This window comes from Acinonyx jubatus, chromosome X, assembly GCF_027475565.1.
Source record: "Acinonyx jubatus isolate Ajub_Pintada_27869175 chromosome X, VMU_Ajub_asm_v1.0, whole genome shotgun sequence".
Lineage (NCBI taxonomy): Eukaryota > Metazoa > Chordata > Mammalia > Carnivora > Felidae > Acinonyx > Acinonyx jubatus.
In genome coordinates, this window is record NC_069389.1 from 14,635,066 (window position 1) to 14,654,874 (window position 19,809).

Here is a 19,809-nt window from a genome sequence, read left to right on the forward strand (position 1 = left end):
GTTTATATTCTATAAATGCTTTTGAGCTTTACTCTTTCCCAATTTAAAGGTTTGTTTCATATGTTCAAACCTTTTCATTTTAAAACATCCAGTTAAATACATTTTCTTGTACCTCCTGTATTGAAAGCACTGTGTTCTAGGCATGGCATTATAAAGTAAAATTCAATCAAATATCTGTTTGAGAAAAATCTATTGAGTGCCCACAAAATGTCAGGTACTCTGCTTGGAACTGGCTCTGTAGAAATCAATAAATAATTGCTACTTTTGAGGAATTTAGTCTAGTACTTATAAATCAACAAATACAAGATCATGTTTACTTCGGTCAGGAAGCTTAACACATAAATTGGAAGAGGATTATTTGAGAGAAGATTATAGTGGAAATGATAGTGTGAAAGCTTTTCCCCCATTTTTCAATACATTCTTCATTAGAGCCTGCTTAGGAAAAAACTCATGTCAGTAATAAAGGAGAAAAGAAAAGAAATCAGTATTTCCCAGAACCCCGTAAAAGGACTACCACAAAGATGGGAGTAAATTAGGAGGTAGCGCTATTAGTTGAGGGCAGCTGAATAAGAATGGTACAAGTGGGAAGTTTTGTTTACTTCTGAGTGCCAGAGGGCCCAGAATCCTAGGCGGAGTATTGATGGATTGTAGAACCTTCCCCAAATGGCACAGCTGAAACTTGATCCACGTGGCCCAGGCCATTTCCTTTAGGACCGCCATATTAGGATGGGCAGGAGTGCCTACCCTGACAGTGTAGATCTGGAGTTGGCAAACTTCTGCCCGTGCTCCAAATGTGGCCCACTGCCTATTTGACAAATAAAATTGTATTGGAACACAGCCATACTCATTCATTTCTGTATTTCCTATGGATGCTTTTGTACTAAAATAATAATAGTTGAGTAGTTGCGACAGAGACTGTATGACATACAAAGCATACAATTTTTATTGTGGCCCTTAACAGAAAGAGCTTGCTGACTCCTGATGTTGAACGAGCCCCAACTGGGAAAATACGGTGGACTGCATAGTGGTCTCGGTGGATCATCCATCTCAATTTCTATTTGTCTCTTTGCCCTTTGTGCTCTTGGAGCCTGAGAAATAGAGTTAATAAAGTGTGAGACTTCCACTGAAAATTGCTTTTCCCTTGAGCTGGGCTTGGGTAAATTGTTGGGATGGCTGTGTAGGAAATTTTGTATTGCTTACGTCTCACATTTCAGCTGTCACAGAAGTGAACTTTGCTAGGGACTGGGCATACAGAGACACAGCGTATTTACATTGACTATGTCCCATCACTGGCCTGAGTAACTCTTTTCATCCAAAGGTGAATACAAAGAATAAAACAGTCTTCCCTGAGACTATGAAAGAATACTTGAGTTTAAGAGAAAGAGATTTCTCACAAATATGAACAGTAAAATTCTTTGGAGACTAAAACCAGGAGGTATCTTCCTAATATAATTCAAGTGAAAATAAATGAGAAGTTAACAAGAAATAGTAGTAATTTCTGTTTCAAGTACCTCTTGACTTCTAGGTATTATGCTAGATGCCTTATTTTCATTACTTTAAATCTTCCTAACAATTATAAATTAATATTACCTTCTTTTTACATGGGGGAAACTGATCCTCAATAGGTTAATTTCCTGAAGGTCATACAAGTTAGGAAGTGGAAGAGCCTGGAATTAAGCTACATTTTAGGTCCATCATTTTTTTAAAAAATTGAGGTAAAATTGGCATGACAAAGAATCAGTCATTTTAAAGTATACAGTTCAGTGGCATTTAGTGCCTTCACCGTGTTGTGCAATCACTACCTCTGTCAAGTACAAAGTATTTTCATGACCTCAAGAAAAACTCTCGTGGGGCACCTGGGTGACTCAGTCGGTTAAGTGTCAGACTCTTGATATGGGCTCAGGTCATGATCTTAAGGTTTGTGAGATAGGGCCCCGCATCGTGCTCTGTGCTGACAGCATGGAGCCTGCTTGGGATTCTCTCTCCCCATCTCTTTCTGCCCCTCCCCCACTTGTTCTCTCTTTGTCTCAGAATAAATAAATAAACATTAAAAAAGAAAAGAAAACCTCATGCCCATGAAGTGCCCATTCCCCGTGTCTCCTCTTCCCCATCCCTGGCAGTCATCAGTCTACTTTCTGTATCTATAGGTTTACCTATTCTGGACATTTCCTGTAAATGGGATCACATACAATGTGTGACCTTTGTAGTTTGCCTTCTTTCACTTAGCATAATGTTTTTGAGATTCATCCATATTGTAGCATGTATCCATACTTCATTCCTCTTTATGACTGAATAATGTTCCATTGTATGAATATATCACATTTTGTCTATGCATCTATGCATTCGTCTGTCATTGGACATGTGGGTTGTTTCCGCCTGTTGACTATTGTGAACAGCGCTGCTGTGAACTTTCATGTAAAAGTTTTGTTTGAATTCCTGTTTTCAATTCTTTCTGGGTGTATACCAAGAGTAGAAGTGCTAGGTAATATGGAAGTTCTATGTTCAACTTTTTGAGGAACCACAAAACTGTTTCCACAGTGGCTACACCACTTTACATTCCCACCAGCAATATGCAAGTGTTCCAGTTTTTCCATATGCTTGCCAACACTTGTTTTCTTATTTTTTTGTTGTTGTTGTGGCTATCTTAGCTGACATAAAGTGGTAGCATATTGTGTATTTGATTTGCAAGTCCATAATGATTTGTGATGTTGAGTTTCTTTTCTTGTTGGCTATTTGCCTATCTTCTTTGGAAAAATGTCTCTTCGAGTTCTTTGCCCATTTTTAAATTGGGTTTTTATTGTTCAGTTGTAAGAGTTCTTTATATATTCTGGATATAAGTCCTTTATTAAGTGTGTGGTTTGCAAGTATTTTTTCTCATTCTGTAGAGTGTCTGTTTACTTGATAGTGTCCTTTGCATAAAGTCCAGTTTATTTTTTCCTCTATTGCTCATGTTTTTGAAACCACTGCCAAATTCAAGGTCATGATGGCTTATGCCTTTTTAAAACTTAATAGTTTAGGGGCGCCTAAGTGGCTCAGTTGGTTAAGCGTCCGACTTCAGCTCAGGTCATGATCTTTACAGTCCGTGAGTTTGAGCCCCGCATCAGGCTCTGTGCTGACAGCTCAGAGCCTGGAGCCTGCTTTGGATTCTGTGTCTCCTCTCTCTGCCCCTCCCCTGCTCATGCTCTCTCTGTCTCAAAAATAAATAAAAACATTTAAAAAATTAAAAGTTAATAGTTTAATTTTAGCTTTTATATTTATGTGGTTATTCCATTTTGAGTTAATTTTTATATGTGGTATGAGATAGGGGTCCAACTTCATTCTTTTGGATGTTGGGTATGCAGTTGTCCTAACACCATTTGTTGAAGAGACAGTTTTTTCCCTGTTTATTGGTGTTGCCACCCTTGTTGAAAATAAATTGACCATCAGTATATTAGTTTATTTCCAGACTCTCAATTTTATTCCATCGGTCTGTGTGTCTGTCCTTATGTCAGTGCCACACTGTTTTGATTACTGTGGATTTGTAGTAAGTTTTGAAATCAGTGAGTATGAATCCACCAACTTTGTTTCTTCTTTTTTCAATACTCATTTGGTTATTGAGAGCCCCTTGCAATTCCATATGAATCTGAGGATTAGCTTTTCCATTTCTGAAAAAAAAGGCCATTGGAATTTTGATAGAGAGTCCATTGAATCTGTGGATTACTTTGCATAGTATTGTTACCATAACAATATAAATTTTTCCAATCTGTGAATGTAAGACCTGTTTATTTAAGTCTTCTTTAACTTCTTTCATCAGTACTTTGTAGTTTTCAATGTATTAGTCTTTTACATGCTTGGTTACATTTATTCCTAGGTATTTATTCATTTGGATGCTCTTTTTTTTAAAAGTTTATTTATTTTTTGAGAGGTGAGTGGGGAGTGGGGCAGAGAGAGACGGAGACAGAGAATCCTAAGCAGGCTCCATGCTATGAGCATGGAGCCCCATGTGGGACTTGAACTCATGAACCACGAGATCACGACCTGAGCCGAAATCAAGAGTCGGATGCTTAACCTACTGAGCCACCCAGGTGCTCCTGGATGCTATTTTAAATGAAATTGCTTTCTTAATTTCCATTTTGGATTGTCAGTTGCTGGTATATAGAAATACTACTGATTTTTTATTATTGTGGTAAAATATGTATAACAAGATTTGCCATTTTAACCATTTCTAAGTGTACAGTTCAGTGGCATCATCGCATTCGCAGTGTTGTGTAACCATCACCAATATATTTCCAATTTTCTTTATCATACACAAAAGAAACTGTAGCAATTAAGCAGTAACTCCCCCATTCCCCCTTACCCCCAGCATGTAGCAACTTCTAATCTACTTTCTGTCTCTACAGTTTTGCCTATTTTAGATATTTTGTATAAGTGGAATAATACAATATTTGCCTTTTTGTGTCTGGCTTCTATTACTTAGCATAATTCTTTTCAAGGTTCATTCATGTTGTAGTATGTGTCAGAACTTCATTCCTTTTTATGCGAAATAATACTCTGTTGTATGTATATACCACATTTTGCTTATCCATTCATTTGTTGATGGACACTTGAATTGTTTCCACTTTTGGCTAATGTGAATAATGTTCCTATGAGCATTCACAGACAAGTATCTGAGTCCTTCCTCTTAATTCTTTTGTATAGATACCTAGGAATAGAATTTCTGGGTCAAATGTAATTATGTGTCTAACATTTTGTAGACTACTGGCTATCGTGTTTTGATTTTTTATCCTGTAGTTTTGCTGAATTTGTTAGCTGTAAGGTGTGGATTCTTTTGGATTTTCTCTCTATAATTATATCATCTGTGGATGAGAGTAGTTTCATTTCTTCCTTTTTAAAATTTTATTTACTTATTTTTATTTTTATTTTTATTTTAAAGTTTATTTTGAGAGAGAGAAAGAGTGCACAAGTGCAGGAGGGGTAGAGAGAGAGGGAGAGAGAGAGAATCCCAAGCAGGCACTGTCAGCACAGAGCCCGATGCAGGGCTTGAACTCATGAACATGAGATCGTGACCTGAGCCAAAATCAAGAGTCGGGACGCTTAACAGACTAAACCACACAGGTGTGCTATTTTTATTTTTTTATATATTTTATTTTTAAGTAATCTTTACACTCAACGTGTGGCTTGAACTCACAACTTCAAGATGAAGAGTCGCATGCTCTGCTGATTGAGCCAGCCAGGTGCCCTTATTTCTTCCCTTTTAATCTGGAAACTTTTTATTTCTTTGTCTTGCCTAGTTGTTCTGGCTAGAATTTTTAGTACAGTGTTATTAAGTGGCAAAAGTGGACACCTTCACCTTGTTCCTGATCTTGGGGAGACGGCTTTCTGTCTTTTAAATCACTGAGTATGCATGATGTTAGTTGTTGATCTTTCATAAATGTGCTTTATCAGGTTGAGGAAGTTGTCTTCTATTTATTGTCTGCTTGTCCATCATGGATATGGTGTGTAGGGTAAAGTAGGTAGGCAGTTTAAAATGCACATTGAGCTCATATCACACAGTAGTTACCTCTTTTATCAAGTTTTTTCATGGTCGTTTTAAGGTTTTGACTAGTTGCAGAGTTCTAGAAACTGATTCTAATACTTTTTCCAGCCCATTATTTGTTTCTGTGAAAGGACGGAGTCCTAGATTTCCCTATTTTGACATTTTTGGTGATATCACTCTGTGTTTGCACACATTTTCTCCCAGTCATTGATCTCCAAATTAACAATTTTTTTGGTAGATTGTCCTTTTGGCATCATATCTAAAATCACATCACCAAAGTCAAGGGTCATCTAGATTTTCTAGGTTACCTTTTAGAAGTCTTGTAATTTTGTATTTAGGTCTGTGATCCACTTTGGGTTAATTTTTGTGAAAGTTACAAGGTTTGTGTCTAGATTCTTTATTTTACATATGAACGTCCAGAACCATTTGTTGAAAAGACCTTTTTTTTTCCCCATTGGATTGCTTCTGCATCTTTGTCAAAATCAGTTGTGTTTGTGTTGAGTCTATTTTTGGGCTCTGTTCTGTTCCATTGATTTATTCGTCTTTCCTTCACCTAATATCATGCCGTCTTGATTACTATAGCTTTATAGCAAGTCTTAAAATCAGGTGATATCAGTTCTTCAACTTTATTGTTCCTTTTCAATTTTGTGTTAACTATTCTTTTTGCCTTTCCATGTTACTTTTATTTTTATTAAAAATATCTTTTTAATGTTTGTTTATTTTGGAGGTGGGGGGAGGGACAGAGAGAGAGGGAGACATGGAATCCGAAACAGGTTCCAGGCTCCGAGCTGTCAGTACAGAGCCCGATGTGGGGCTTGAACTTACGAACCATGAAATCATGACCTAAGCTAAAGTCAGATGTTTAACCGACCGAGCCATCCAGGCACCATCCATGTTACTTTTAAAATCATTTTGTTGGCATCCAGAAAATAAATAGCTTACTGGAATTGGGATCACACTGAGTCTATAGATCAAGTTGAGAAGAATTGGCATCCTAATACTGAGTGTTCTAATGCATGAGTGCAGAATATCTCTCCATTTATTTAAATCTTTTGATTTCTTTCAACATAGTTATGTAGGGTTTTGCATAACAGATCTTGCAAATGTTGTGTTAGATTTATACCTCAGTACTTTTGTGTGTGTGATAATGTAAATGGTATTGTTTTTAATTTTTATTTCTAATTATTCATTCCTGGTATGTGGGAAAGCAGTTGATTTTTGTATATTACCCTTGTAACTTGTGACTTAGCTAGAACTGTTTATTAGTTCCAGGAGTTTTTCATTGTAGGTTTTTTGAGATTTTCTTCATGGGTAAGCCAATCATCTGTGAACAAAACAGTTTATTTTTTCTTTCCCAATCTGTATACCTTTCATTTCTTTTTCTTATTGTATTAGTTATGACTTCCAATAAAATGTTGAATAAAAGTGGTAAGAGGGGGAGCGCCTGGGTGGCTCGGTTGGTTGAGCGACCGACTTTGGCTCAGGTCATGATCTCGCGGTCTGTGAGTTCGAGCCCCGCGTCGGGCTCTGTGCTGACAGCTCAGAGCCTGGAGCCTGCTTCTGATTCTGTGTCTCCCTTTCTCTATGCCCCTCCCCTGCTCATGCTCTGTCTCTCTCTGTCTCAGAAATGAATAAAAAAAAAAAACATTAAAAAAAGAAAAAAGTGGTAAGAGGGGTCATCCTTACCTTATTCCTGAGCTTATTGGGAAGGCATGTGGTTTCTTACCATTAAGCATGATGTTAACTGTAGGATTTTTGTAGATGTTCTTTATTAAGTTGAGGAACTTCTATTCCTAGATTACTAAGAGTTTATATCCAAATGGGTTTGGGTTTTGTCATTGCTTTTCTGCATCAATTGATATGATGATGTGACATTTCTATTTTAGCTCACTGATGATGGTAGATTACAAGAATTGATTTCAGAATGGTGAACCAACCTTGCACACCTGGGACAAATCCCACATTGTCATGGTGTATCATTCTTTTTATACATTGCTGTTTATGCTTTGTCAATATTTTTTGAGGATTTCTACATCTGTGTTCATGAGAGATTCACCTGTAGCTTACCTTTATTTAAATGTTTTTATCTGGTTTTGGTATTAAGGTAATACTGGCTTCATGGAGTGAGTTAAGAAGTGTTCCTCTACTTCTGGAAGAGAGATTTTTCTAGAAGAGATTGTAGAGAGTTAGTATAATCTCTCCTTAAGTGTTTAGTAGAAGCCACCAGTGAAACTATCTGGATATGGGACTTTTGTTTTAGAAGGTTATATTGGTTGAGTTTCTTCCATACATACAGGCCTGTTCAGACTATCTATTATTCCTTGGATAAATGTTGATAGTTTGTATATTTCAAGGAGTTGGTCCATTTACCTAAGTTAGCAAATTTATAGCATAGATTTGTTCATAATATTCCTCCATAATATTCCTTTATTATTCCTTTAATGTCCATGTGATTTGTAGTGATGACTCTTCTTTCATATCTGATATTAATAATTTGTGTTTTTTCTCTTTTTCTTGGTTAGCCTCGCTAGAGGTTTATGAATTTTACTGTTCTTTTAAAAGAGCCAGCTTTTGTTTTCATTGATTTTCACTGTTGAGTTTCTGTTTTCAATTTCATTGATTACTTCTGTTATTTTTATTATTCTTTTCTTCTTGCTTTAGGCTTAAGTTATCCCTCTTTGTATTATTTCCTAAGATAGAAGATTAGTTACTGATTTTATTTATTTTTTTTAGTTACTGATTTTAGGTCTGTTTTCTTTTCTAATATATGCATTCCATGCTACAAACTTTTTTCTATACACTGCTTTTGCTGCATCACACAATTTTGTTTTATACTTTCATTTTCATTTAGTTCAAAATATTTTTAAATTCAAGATTTCTTTTTGACCTGTGTGTTATTTTATTTTATTTATTTTTTTAAATTTAAGTAAGTTCTACACTGAATGTGGGGTTTGTACTCATGACTCTGAGATCAAGAGTCACTTACTCCACTAACTGAGATAGCCAGGAGCCACTGCCTTGTGTGTTATTTAGAAGTGTCTTGTTTAATCTCTAAATATTTTGAGATTTCCCAGCTTTATGTTATTGATTTCTAGTTTAATTCCATCATGTTGTGAGAGTATACTTTGTATGATTTTTATGCTTTAAAATTTGTTGTGTTTTATGGCCCAGAATTTGGTGCACTTTGATGAATGCTTGATATAAGCTTGAGAAGAATATGTGTTGTGCTTCTGTTGGAAGAAGTATTACGTAAATGTCTGGTAGGTCTAGTTAGTTAATGGTGCTGTTCAGTTCACCTATATCCTTACTCAATTTTTATCTGCAGGATCTGTCAGTTACTGGAAGTTGGGGAGCGGGTGTTAAAGTCTCCAACTATAATGGTGGATTTGTCTGTTTCTCCTTGCAGTTCTGTCAATATTTGCCTCATGAATTTTGATGTCCTCTTGTTTGGTGCATATGCATATTAAGGATTATTATGTCTTCTTGGAGAATGTATCATTTTATAATGTCCGTCTTTATTCCTGATGATTTTCTTTGTTCTGAAATCTGATTTGTATAAAATTGATATAGCTATTCCAGCTTTCTTTAGTGTTAACGTGATATACCTTTTTGTATCCCTTTGCTTTTAACCTATCTGTGTCTTTATTTAAAGTGGCTTTTAAAAATCCATTCTCACAATCTCTTTTAATTGACGTATTTAGGCCATTCACATTTAAGGTGATTATTAATATATTTGGATCAGTATGAACCATTTTTGTAACTTTTCTGTTTGTTACACTTCTTCTTTTTTTATTTAAAAAAAATTTTTTTTAGTAATCTCTACACCCAACAAGATCAAGGGGTTATGAGCCAGCCAGGCAACGCCCCCCCCCCCCCCCCGCCCTTTTTTTTTTTTTTTTTTAACAAAAACATTTCTTTCCTTTTCTTCCTTCTGGTTTTAATGGACTGTTTTATGTGATTCTATTTTCTCTCTTGTCTTAGCATGTCCATTATACTTCTTTAAAAAAGAGTTTGTCAGGGGCGCCTGGGTGGCTCAGGTCATGATCTCACGGTTTGTGAGTTTGAGCCCCTTATTGGGCTTTTTGCGTCAGCACAGAGCCTGCTTTGGATCCTCTGTCTCCCTCTCTCTCTGCCCCTACCACGCTCACACTCTCCTACTCTCTCTCTTTCTCTCAAAAATAAATAAACATTAAAAAAAAAAAAAAAAAGCTTTTTAGTCATTGCCCTGGAGCTTGCCTCATACAACGTTGGTCTCTAAGTCTGCTATCAGATAACTGTATTCTGCTTCTCAGGCAGTATGTGTACCTTAAACTAGAATTTTCTGAATTCCTCCCTCCCATCCCCCTTGTAACATTGCTGTCATTCATTCATTTTACTTATCCCTATGCTATAATCAGTGAATACACTGTTACTATTCTTTGAATGGGTATCTATTTTTTTTTTCATGTTTATTTATTTTTGAGAGAGACAGAACACAAGTGGGGAGGGGCAGAGAGAAGGAGACACACAACCTGAAGTAGGCTCCAGGCCCTGACCTGTCAGCACAGATGCCGATGCGGGGCTTGAACTCACGAACCAATGAGATCATGACCTGAGCTGAAGTCGTATGAAGTCAACTGACTGAGCCACCCAGGTGCCCTTGAATGGTTATCTATTAATTAAGAATAGGAAAAACACATTTTATTTTGCCTTCATTTATTCCTTCTCCAGTGCTCTTACCTCGTTTAGATCTGACTTGCTGACCTGTATAATTTTCCTTCTCTAAAGAACTTTTTAAAAGTTTTTACTAGGCTGATCCACTGTTGTTGTTTTTTTTTTTTTAATTTTTTTAAATGTTTATTTTTTTGAGAGATAGCGTGAGCAGGGGAGGGGGTGCAGAGAGAGAGAGAGAGAGAGAGAGAGAGAGTCACAGATTCCCAAGCAGGCTCCAGGGTCTGAGCTGTCAGCACAGAGCCCAACGTGGGTCTCGAATTCATGAACCGTGAAACCATGACCTGAGCCAAAGTTGGACGCTTAACTGACTGAGCCACCCAGGTGCCCCAAGACTGATCCACTGTTAAAAAAACTTCACTCAGTTTTGGTTTATCTGAAAAAGTATTTCTCCTTTTGAGAGGTAATTTCAATGAATAATTTTTTTTATCCCAACACTTTAAATATTCTACTTTATGGCTTCTGAAAACAGTTGGATGTACTTCTTATCCTTGTTATCTGTAGGTAAGATATTTTTTCCCTCTAGCTTTTTTCATGATTTTCTCTTTATGTTTATTTTTCTGTAGTTTGAATATGATGTAGTTTAGGTGTAGATTTTTTGGTATTTATCTTGCTAGGTCTGCTCTGAGCTTTTTGATGTGCAATGGTTTGGTGTCATTAATTTTGGAAGATTTTTGGACATTATTTCTTCAAATATTTCTTCTCCTTTGTCTCATGCTCTTCCTTATGGTATTCTGGTTATACCTTTTATAATTGTTCTGTAGTTCTTAGATATTCTGTTCTGCTTTTTAAAATTCTTTTTTCCCTTTGCATTTAGTTTGGGAAGTTTCTATTGAAATGCCTTTAAATTCACTGATTCCTTGCTTGGCCATGTCCAATCTACTGATAAGTTCATTAAAAGCATTATTCATTTTTGTTGTAGTGATTTTTATTTGTAGCATTTTCTTTTCATTCTTTCTTCGAGTTGTGCTTACATTACCCATCTGTACTTACATGTTGTCTACTTTTTCCATTAGAGTTCTTAACATAGTAATCATAGTTATTTTATATTCTGTATCTGAAATTATTACTGATAACCCCCAAATCTGTGCCATACCTGAGTCTAATTCTGATGCCTGCTTTGTCTCCTCAGATTGCCTTTTATCTTGCCTTTTAGCATGCTTTTTACTGTTTTTTAAAAGCCAGGATATGTTGGGTAATGGGAACTGAGGTAAATAGGCTTTTAGTGTAATGTTTTATGTTAATTTGACTAGGGTCTGGGCCATTAAATGTTTGTTGTAGGGGTAGGTGCCAGAGGCTTCAGTTTCCTCTAGTGTCTTTATTTTTTGTTTTATTTTTCTCCCCCATTGTCTTTGTATTTCCCTAAGAATTCCTTTTTAAATAGTCTGTTTCTTGCAACTTGTTCAGTTGAAATCCACTGTTACTGTACCAGAACCCTGGTGACATGGTGGTAGAGTATGAGGACGAGGAAGTGTTCTATAATCTTAGGACCAAATCATAGTCTTTTGGTGGGCTGGAGTCCTGGGCTGCAACTCTCACAAATATTTTTTGGCCTTTTCCTCCCCTTCTTTTCAGGTGAAACAAGAAGGGTAGAGGGGCTATAGCTGGCTAATTTCCCCTCTCCCAGGACAGCATATAAGGCTCTGGTAAATTTTCCCTTGGAGTGTTGGCTTTTGTCATGGAGAACAGTGCAGGCTTATTTCAAAACCGTTACTTTCCCCTGGATGTTTTTCAAAAGGGTACTGTTCTCCTTCCCCTTCCTCAAAAGGGAGAAGGTTTTTATTGGATCTTTATCCTGGGCATTGTTACTTTTCTCCTCCCCTTACCAAAAAGGGGAGGAGATCATTCTTGGATCTTCATGTTCAGAACCTCGTGAAGTCCTGGAGGGTAAAGCCAAAAGATTGTGGAGGGCTCTCGTTGGATAGGGTCCGTTGGAGTTCTTACTTGCAAGCCTTTGTTGAAATTACCGTTTAAGTTTTCTCTCCAGTTTTCTCTAGCACCTTCTGCTCCAGGTAAGCTGTTCTTGGGTGTGATTCTCTGTATTTGCCTTTCTCTCCAGATTTCAGGAGTTCAGTTTGCTTTATGTCCTTAATTCTCTGATAAGCCTAAGGAAAGTTGATTTTCAGTTTTTTTTCCTCTTGTTCTAAGGACAGGAGTGACAATATTCAAGCAGTTTATTTGTAGGAACTGAAACCTGAAGTCTTACGTTTATGTTTTAAAATTGGAAATACCTTGTCCAGTTTAAAAATAATTGTTCAGCAAGAGGCTTTTAACTTTTCTGTGAACCATTTGCTTAGCTGAGATGACTCATTCTTAGTTATTTTCATCCCTTTGAATTTCAGATATGTATATTTTCAAAGTGCTTATAGCAAGAACTTTTTTAGAACAAAATATTTGAAAAACTTAAGAACTTATTGTAGTTCTAGAAAATTGCTAATAACTTTACTCAAAATTAACTGGAATTATTGATTCCCCCGCGCCCCGCACTGGCTTTTGTTTTTTTTTTTAATCAGGTATCTTTTAGAATCCATGCTAAAGTAGTTTCAGGGATTATTGTGTTTAACCTTCACTTAGTGTTTTTACCCCACTTGTTTTTGAAAAAGTAACTCAATTTTCTGAGGCACTTTGAAATCTCTGGAGACGAAGCCAGTGTTTAAATTTGAAAAACTAATGACAATAAATGCGTAACTCTTATGCTGCCAGTGATTTATTTTCAATTAACCTTGAAGAATGTATTAATTATAAACCGTAGATCTTGGTGACTTTAGCCTAATAGAATCACTTTTAGAATCTGTGTGATAGAGGGCAGTTTGGCTAAAATGTGTTATTTAAGCAACTGAGAAAGTATGGTGTATACTTAAGAGCCGTATAATTTGATTGCTTGCTAAAAAAAAATGCATTTTGGGAGCCTTCAGTTCTTATCCTTGCAGAACCTTGGGCGATTGAGACATTGTAAATTGCATTAACCTTGCCCTTTTTTTAGGTTTCATTCTTAATTTTTATTTTTCTCACCGAATCTACTGTGAAGAATAGCTGTTAAACCAAGAAACAAATTAGCTGAATGGTATTTAAGATTGCTTATTAGCTGGCAAACTCATGTCATATTTAAGAAATATTTTTCTCTTAATTTTCTTAATTGCTTAAAATGAATATCTGTCTTTGGGAATTAAAGTTTTTCAGGAGGGAGAATTAAAATATTACATATTATGGATTTTATCTTAATATACTAAATAAATTTTTTTAGAAATGATGAGTTCATGCTGTATTGAAAGAATTTGATTGAAAATATTTTTTGCCATGTAATAATCAATTAGCTGTGATTTGGTTTAAAATAAGATCCAGGGTTCCTGGCTGGCTCAGTTGTTGGAACATGTTACTCTTGATCTCAGGGTTATGTGTTCAAGCCCTGCATTCGGTGTAGAGATTACTTAAAAATAAAATAAAAATAAAATCTTAAAAAAAAAAACAACAAAAGAAGATCCATTTGTCTAGCATGATTTGAATTGGAGGCAGAAGTCTTTCTTTAGGCTTTTGCTTAGAGACATTTCTTATAAAGAAATAGGCTGTTGGGAGAAAATGGAGAGAGAAGAGCAGGTCTTCAGTAGTGGCACACTTATGTGTTGTGCCCCATGCCAAGTCACATCCAGCCTCAATAGATTAGTGGTCAGTATCCATGTTGCTCCTCCTGAAACTTAATAAAACCAAAACCCCCCACAAACCCCCAAAACACCTGTTGATAAAACGATCTCCTAGAAGAAATCCACATGCATGAACATAGTATGTCAGTATTTTAGTCTTACCAAAAAAGCTTCTATGTGCTAACAGTTCAACTGAGATAATGATTTATATTTAGTAAATAAGTTTTTAAATTGAGGCCTTTGTTGGCGGGGTCCTGACTTCCAATTTCCAGGTAAGTTCCTCTCCTCTCCCTCTCCCTCTCCCTCTCCCTCTCCCTCTCCCTCTCCCTCTCCCTTTTTGATCTTGCTACTCTATGCTAACTGGGTTGGCAGCCACCCTTACAAAAATGTCCCCTCATTCATCACAGCATTCAGGACCACAGTGGCAGGATTGTTTCCCTCTCCAGGGTGAGAGACTCTCAGGATCACCCCCATGATTCTTGACATCCTCTTCTACTTTTGTCACCACTAAAACTCACTGGCTGCCCATTTTAGCACAGAACCATCATCCCTGTACTGTTCAGTTGTGTCCTATGTTCTCCCCCAATCTTCCCACTGTCCCCTAGAGATCCTGAACTGCCATTAGTAATTTCTCCCTCAGCTTCAGTCTTGCCCCAGCATCACAGTTTAATCGTGCTCAGGCTGATCTGGGTTTCCTTGAGTTAATTTCTGTCAGTGCCTATTTGTTTACTTCTTAGTACTTATGTAAAATTGCAATTGTACATTCACTTACTTAGCCTTTTTCATCGATTCTAAGATGTACATTTCTGCTCACATTTCTGAAATTGAGGCTCATCTTAACACTAGATGCCCTTAATGCTTTCTGAATGGTAAGTAATGTAATAGTGTATCTTACAATCACTTGTGTCTTAGATTTAATAAAATATTGTACTTTTAACGTTCTGTTTCCCCTATTTAATTGCAAGTTGCACAAGTACAGGAATTCTGTTTTACTCACTCATAGGGACCAGTGTCCAGTACTGTACCTGGTACCTAGTAGGCACTGAATAAATAATGCTCGAATGAATAGCATTATTTACTTGGTTGTTCCCTTTTCAAAAAAAAAAATTTTTTTTTCTAAATAGGCTCCATGCCACCATGGGGCTTGAACTCAGCACCGTGAGATCAAGAGTCACATGCTCTACCGACTAAGCCAGCCAGGTGCCCCTATCATTATGTATTTAGGAAATGATGGCTGTAATAAGTTTGAAGATGAAGTGGTCAATATATGCATGTGAAAATTTTTTAATTTTTACTTATTTTGGGGGAGAGAGAGAGAGCACGAGTGGTGGAGGTGGGCGGGGGGAGAGAATGAGAGAATCCCAAGCAGGTTCCACACTGTCAGTGCAGAGCCCAGCATGGGGCTCAAACTCATGAACTGTGAGATCATGACCTGAGTCAAAAATAAGAATTGAATGCTCAACTGACTGAGCCACCCAGGCATCCCTGCTTGTGAAATTTTAATTCAGTTTCTCTGTTTCAGTATTTATCTTTGGAGATGGCTTTAATCTGGAATTGAAGAAACCTTTAGATACGTTTATTTTGTTCCCTCATTTTTGTAACTCTTCCTATTATTGATATATGTACATCTTTATTTAAAAGTATTTACTCACCATGTATGAAAATGAACCCACATAAGCTTTTATTGGGTATCAGCAGTTGTCTTTCATTAGGAGGAAGAGTGAGGAAGGTACCAAAGGGTGTAGCCAACTTTTATAAACTTTACAGGGTTTTGAGTGCTTGAACTTACTTTTTCATTTTACTTCATCCTCTAAGGAGCACAGTCACTTGGTGTGCCTACTTTACTTCTTTTAAGCGAAAGAACAGCGGACAGGCAGCATGAGTGACTGGGGTTCCTTAGGCCAGCTCCTCGGCAAGGTTCAAACCTACTCTAACCCTGGAGGGAAGGTATGGCTCTCCATCCTTTTCGTATTCCGAATCCTGCTCCTGGGGACAGCAGTTAAGTCAGCCTGGGATGATGAGCAGTTTGCCTTTTGTTGTAATACTCAGCAGCCTGGTTGTGAAAACGTCTGCTACGATAAGTCCTTCCCGATCTCTCATGTGCGCTTCTGGGTGCTGCAGATCATATTTGTGTCTGTCCCCTCACTTTTGTACCTAGTGCATGTATTCTACTTGCTGCGCAAGGAATATAATTCGAAAAAGAAAGGGGAGGAACTCACAGTTGCTCAAACCAATGATGTCAACGTGGAGGAAATCAGAATCGAAATCAAGAAGTTCAAGTTCAGCGCTGAAGAACACTATAAGGTGAAAATGAGAAGGGACTTGCTGCGAATCTATACCGTCAGCATCTTCTTCAAGTCTCTTTTCGAGGTGGCCTTCCTGCTGATCCAGTGGTACATCTACGGATTCAGTCTAAACGCGCTTTACAATTGCAAACGAGACCCCTGCCCGCATCAAGTGGACTGCTTCCTTTCTCGCCCCACAGAGAAAAATATCTTCATTCTCTTCATGGTGCTGGTGTCCTTGGTGTCGCTTGCTTTGAACATCGTCGACCTATTCTCTGTCTTCGTCAAGAGCATTAAGGACCGCGTGAAGGATTCAGAGAGTGACTCTTACTATGTTATATCTGGTCTGCTGGGTCCCTCCAAAGACAGGTCATCAGTTGTTGCTCTCTCTGACATGTCCGTTCCCAGGAACAAGCTTGTTCCTGGAAACGCAAACAGTTCTTCCTGCCTCAGTTACAGCAAACAAGGAAATGAGCAAAACCGTGCTAAATAGAGTGCATAGCAAGGTTTAATGGGGCAGGCAAGAAGCACCGCCTCTCCACTCGCTCACACAGCCTTTTAATTTCCCTGATGATAAGCAGATTCTGAGGGAAAAAAACCCAAAAACCCTAGCTACTGGGCAGTAGCCATTGTAGACAGCAGCCATTCTGCAAAGCCAGCAGTCATGCCAGCAGCAGCCTTGATGACCTAGAGATCTAGACACATGCTTGAAAGCATTATGATTTTGCTCAATTGTTAAAGTAAAAGGAAGGTACAATGGAGAGTGTACTTTTGTTCCAGTGGAAGCAGTACTGAACACTGTCAGTCACAAGGCTTAGTGGACATAAAGGGTTCTTTTGGAGTATCTGGGATAGGAGGGGAGAGACGGGGAGGGATTAACTAATCAGAGGAACATCTTGGTATTTAAAATGGTTGACTCGAAGAATTTACATTTTAAATAAAGTCTCCATCAGGTGGTACATAAGTAAAGACTTTCTCTCCCATATTCCCCAAGAATGGTTCAGTGTATATGAAGGAGTGATAGATATTTGTGATATGTTGGTACAAACAGACACAGTATAAACTCATGAACATGGATTATTAAAATAATGCAGTGTTCAAATTTGAGCCTTTGTCACAGATTTTGTGGTATGGGCCATAAGATGTTTACATTACATAATTCCTACTGTGAAAGTGAAGCACTCCTCCCTCCCCCACTCAGATGCCCCCCTTCAGCCACTTTATTCTATTAGGGACACTGGTTCTGTTCATTACGATTTTTTTCTTTTGTAGAAAGATGTTGGGAATAATGTCCTTTTTCTGAAATGTAATCATTGATACTTGAATGATACACTTTTAGTTCTGTGAACAGCAGTCATTAATGTGAGAAACTTAAAAGGAACGAATAGAGCTGAACTATTAAATGTTCTTACATGAATTTTGCAGTAACTGATAGTTCTTGGCTTTGTTCTACTTAATAAACCTTACATAACAAGCATTATTGTAGAACTTGTATTCTGTTATGAGTTTGGCGGGCAGTCTTTTGGGGTGGCTGGCATTTTTGATGTTTGTACTGAGATTTGGAGTGCAAGAGAGGTTGAAAGAGGTTTGAATATTACCCATGTAACTAATGTGTTGGAAACGTACACTAAAGAAATCTGTTTCTTCAAATACCTTTTCTAAAACTGACAGATGGTTGGTGAAAATGCCGAGCTTCATACTTTGTTCTTGTGCGACAGCTACATCAACAGTTTTGTACACTAAATAGTTTAATATTTCACATTAGACTACTGTCATGTTCAGCTTTATTAGTGCAAATGTAGACCTAGTCCATCATATAGTCTAGAGAATGTTCTTTAATAAAGTTTAAGAGAACAACCTGCATGTCTGCCTCTGAGAGTTTCTGGCTGCAGTCATCTTTCCTAGTCTTTTGAACTCTTCATTCAGTATATCTTAATCTAAGCAAAATCTACTGCAGAGTTTTAGAAATGGAATTACAGTGATTCCATTACAGAAGGTTTTAGTATCAGCATCTTTAGTTATATGTAGTACGATCAGAGATATACCCACTACTTGGATGTGCAAAAAAATGTAGCTTCTTTTTTTTCTTTTAACTCATCTCCTCTTTTTTTTTAATGTCTATTTTTGAGACAGAGACAGAGAGAGAGAGAGAGAGAGAGAGAGTGAATGAGTGAGAGTGGGGGTGGGGCACAGAGAGAGAGAGAGAGAAGGAGACACAGAATCTGAAGCAGGCTCCAGGCTCCGAGCCCGACGTGAGGCTCGAACCCATGAACCGTGACATCATGACCTGAGCCGAAGTCGGACGCTTAACCTACTGAGCTACCCAGGCGCCCCATTAACTGATCTACTCTTTATCAGAAGCTTCTTCCCATCCCACAGGGCTCTGAAGGAGGAAGTTAGGGACAACTGAAATGGTAAACCTGCCAATCAATAGCCTCTTGCTGTGACAGTGTAAATGTTCTCATTTGTAAAACCCAGTCTCTTGGTTCATTGAAGAATTGTTCAGATTTCCTTCTCACAAATTATTTCATGAGGAATAAGCACAGTTATTTACTAATGGGATGTGTGTTTCTGTGGGGCACTGGAAAACCTCTGAAACCTTGGACTGGACATTGCCATGCTCACTTCCTGTTTCACACTGATTTTCACATAATTGCTCGCTTGATTTTGTTAAGAAAAAAATTTTTTTCCTAATGTTTATTTTTGAGAGAGAGAGAAAGAGCATGAGCAGGGGAGGGGTAGAGAGAGAGGGAGACAGAATTCGAGGCAGGAAGCAGGCTCCAGGCTCCAAGCTGTCAGCACAGAGCCTGATGTGGGACTCCAACTCATGAACCGTGAGATCATGACCTGAGCCGAAGTCGGATGCTTAACCGACTGAGCCACCCAGGTGCCCCCCCACCCTCAATTTTTAAGTTTGTTTATTTTGAGAGAGAGAGCGAGAGAGAGAGAGAGAGAGAGAATGAGTGTGAGTGGGGGAAGGGCAGAGAGAGAGAGAGAGAGAGAGAGAGAGAGAGAGAGAGAGAGAATCCCAGGCAGGCTCCACACTGTCAGCACAGAGCCTTGACATAGGGCTTAAACTCACAAACGGCGAGATCATGACCTGAGCTGAAATCAAGAGTCTGACGCTTAACCTACTAGGCCACCCAGGTGCCCCCTCTTTGTTAACATTTTGATCTTGAGATAATTACAGATCACATGCAACGATAAGAAATAATAGATTCCATATATTCTTCAACTAATTTCTCATCTTGCATAATTATAGTAAATATCACAACCAGAAAACTGACATTGATATAATCCATTGACCTTATTCAGATTTCACCAATTTTGCGTGCACTCATATTTGTGTGTGTGCATGCACATGCATATGTATAGTTTTTATCACTTGTGTAGATTCATGTGACCACCACAGTGAAGATATAGAACAGTTTTATCATAAGGATCCCTTGTGCTGTTTATAGCCACAGCTGCACCCCTCCATTCCCCTCTCCCTAACTCCTCACAACCACTAGTCTGTTCATTTCTATAATTTTGTCATTTCAAGAATACTGTTTAAATGGAATGGTACACTGTATAACCTTTTGAGATTGGCTTTTTTCAGTCAGCATAACTCCCTTGAGACCCATCAAGTTTTTGTGTGAATCACTAGTTTGTCCTTTTT

General features: G+C 37.8%; 2 protein-coding genes across 5 annotated transcripts in view; both read left to right on the forward strand.

Moving 5' to 3' along the window:
• The window catches only part of CDKL5 (cyclin dependent kinase like 5), a 196,711-nt gene that overhangs the window by 78,286 nt on the left and 98,616 nt on the right, over positions 1-19,809 (forward strand). The window lies entirely within an intron of this gene.
• On the forward strand, positions 10,398-18,007 carry LOC106981930 (gap junction alpha-1 protein-like). The gene is made up of 2 exons (XM_015080080.3): positions 10,398-12,237; positions 15,679-18,007. The coding sequence occupies exon 2, from the start codon at positions 15,742-15,744 to the stop codon at positions 16,639-16,641; it is 900 nt and encodes a 299-aa protein (XP_014935566.2). The 5' UTR covers positions 10,398-12,237; positions 15,679-15,741; the 3' UTR covers positions 16,642-18,007.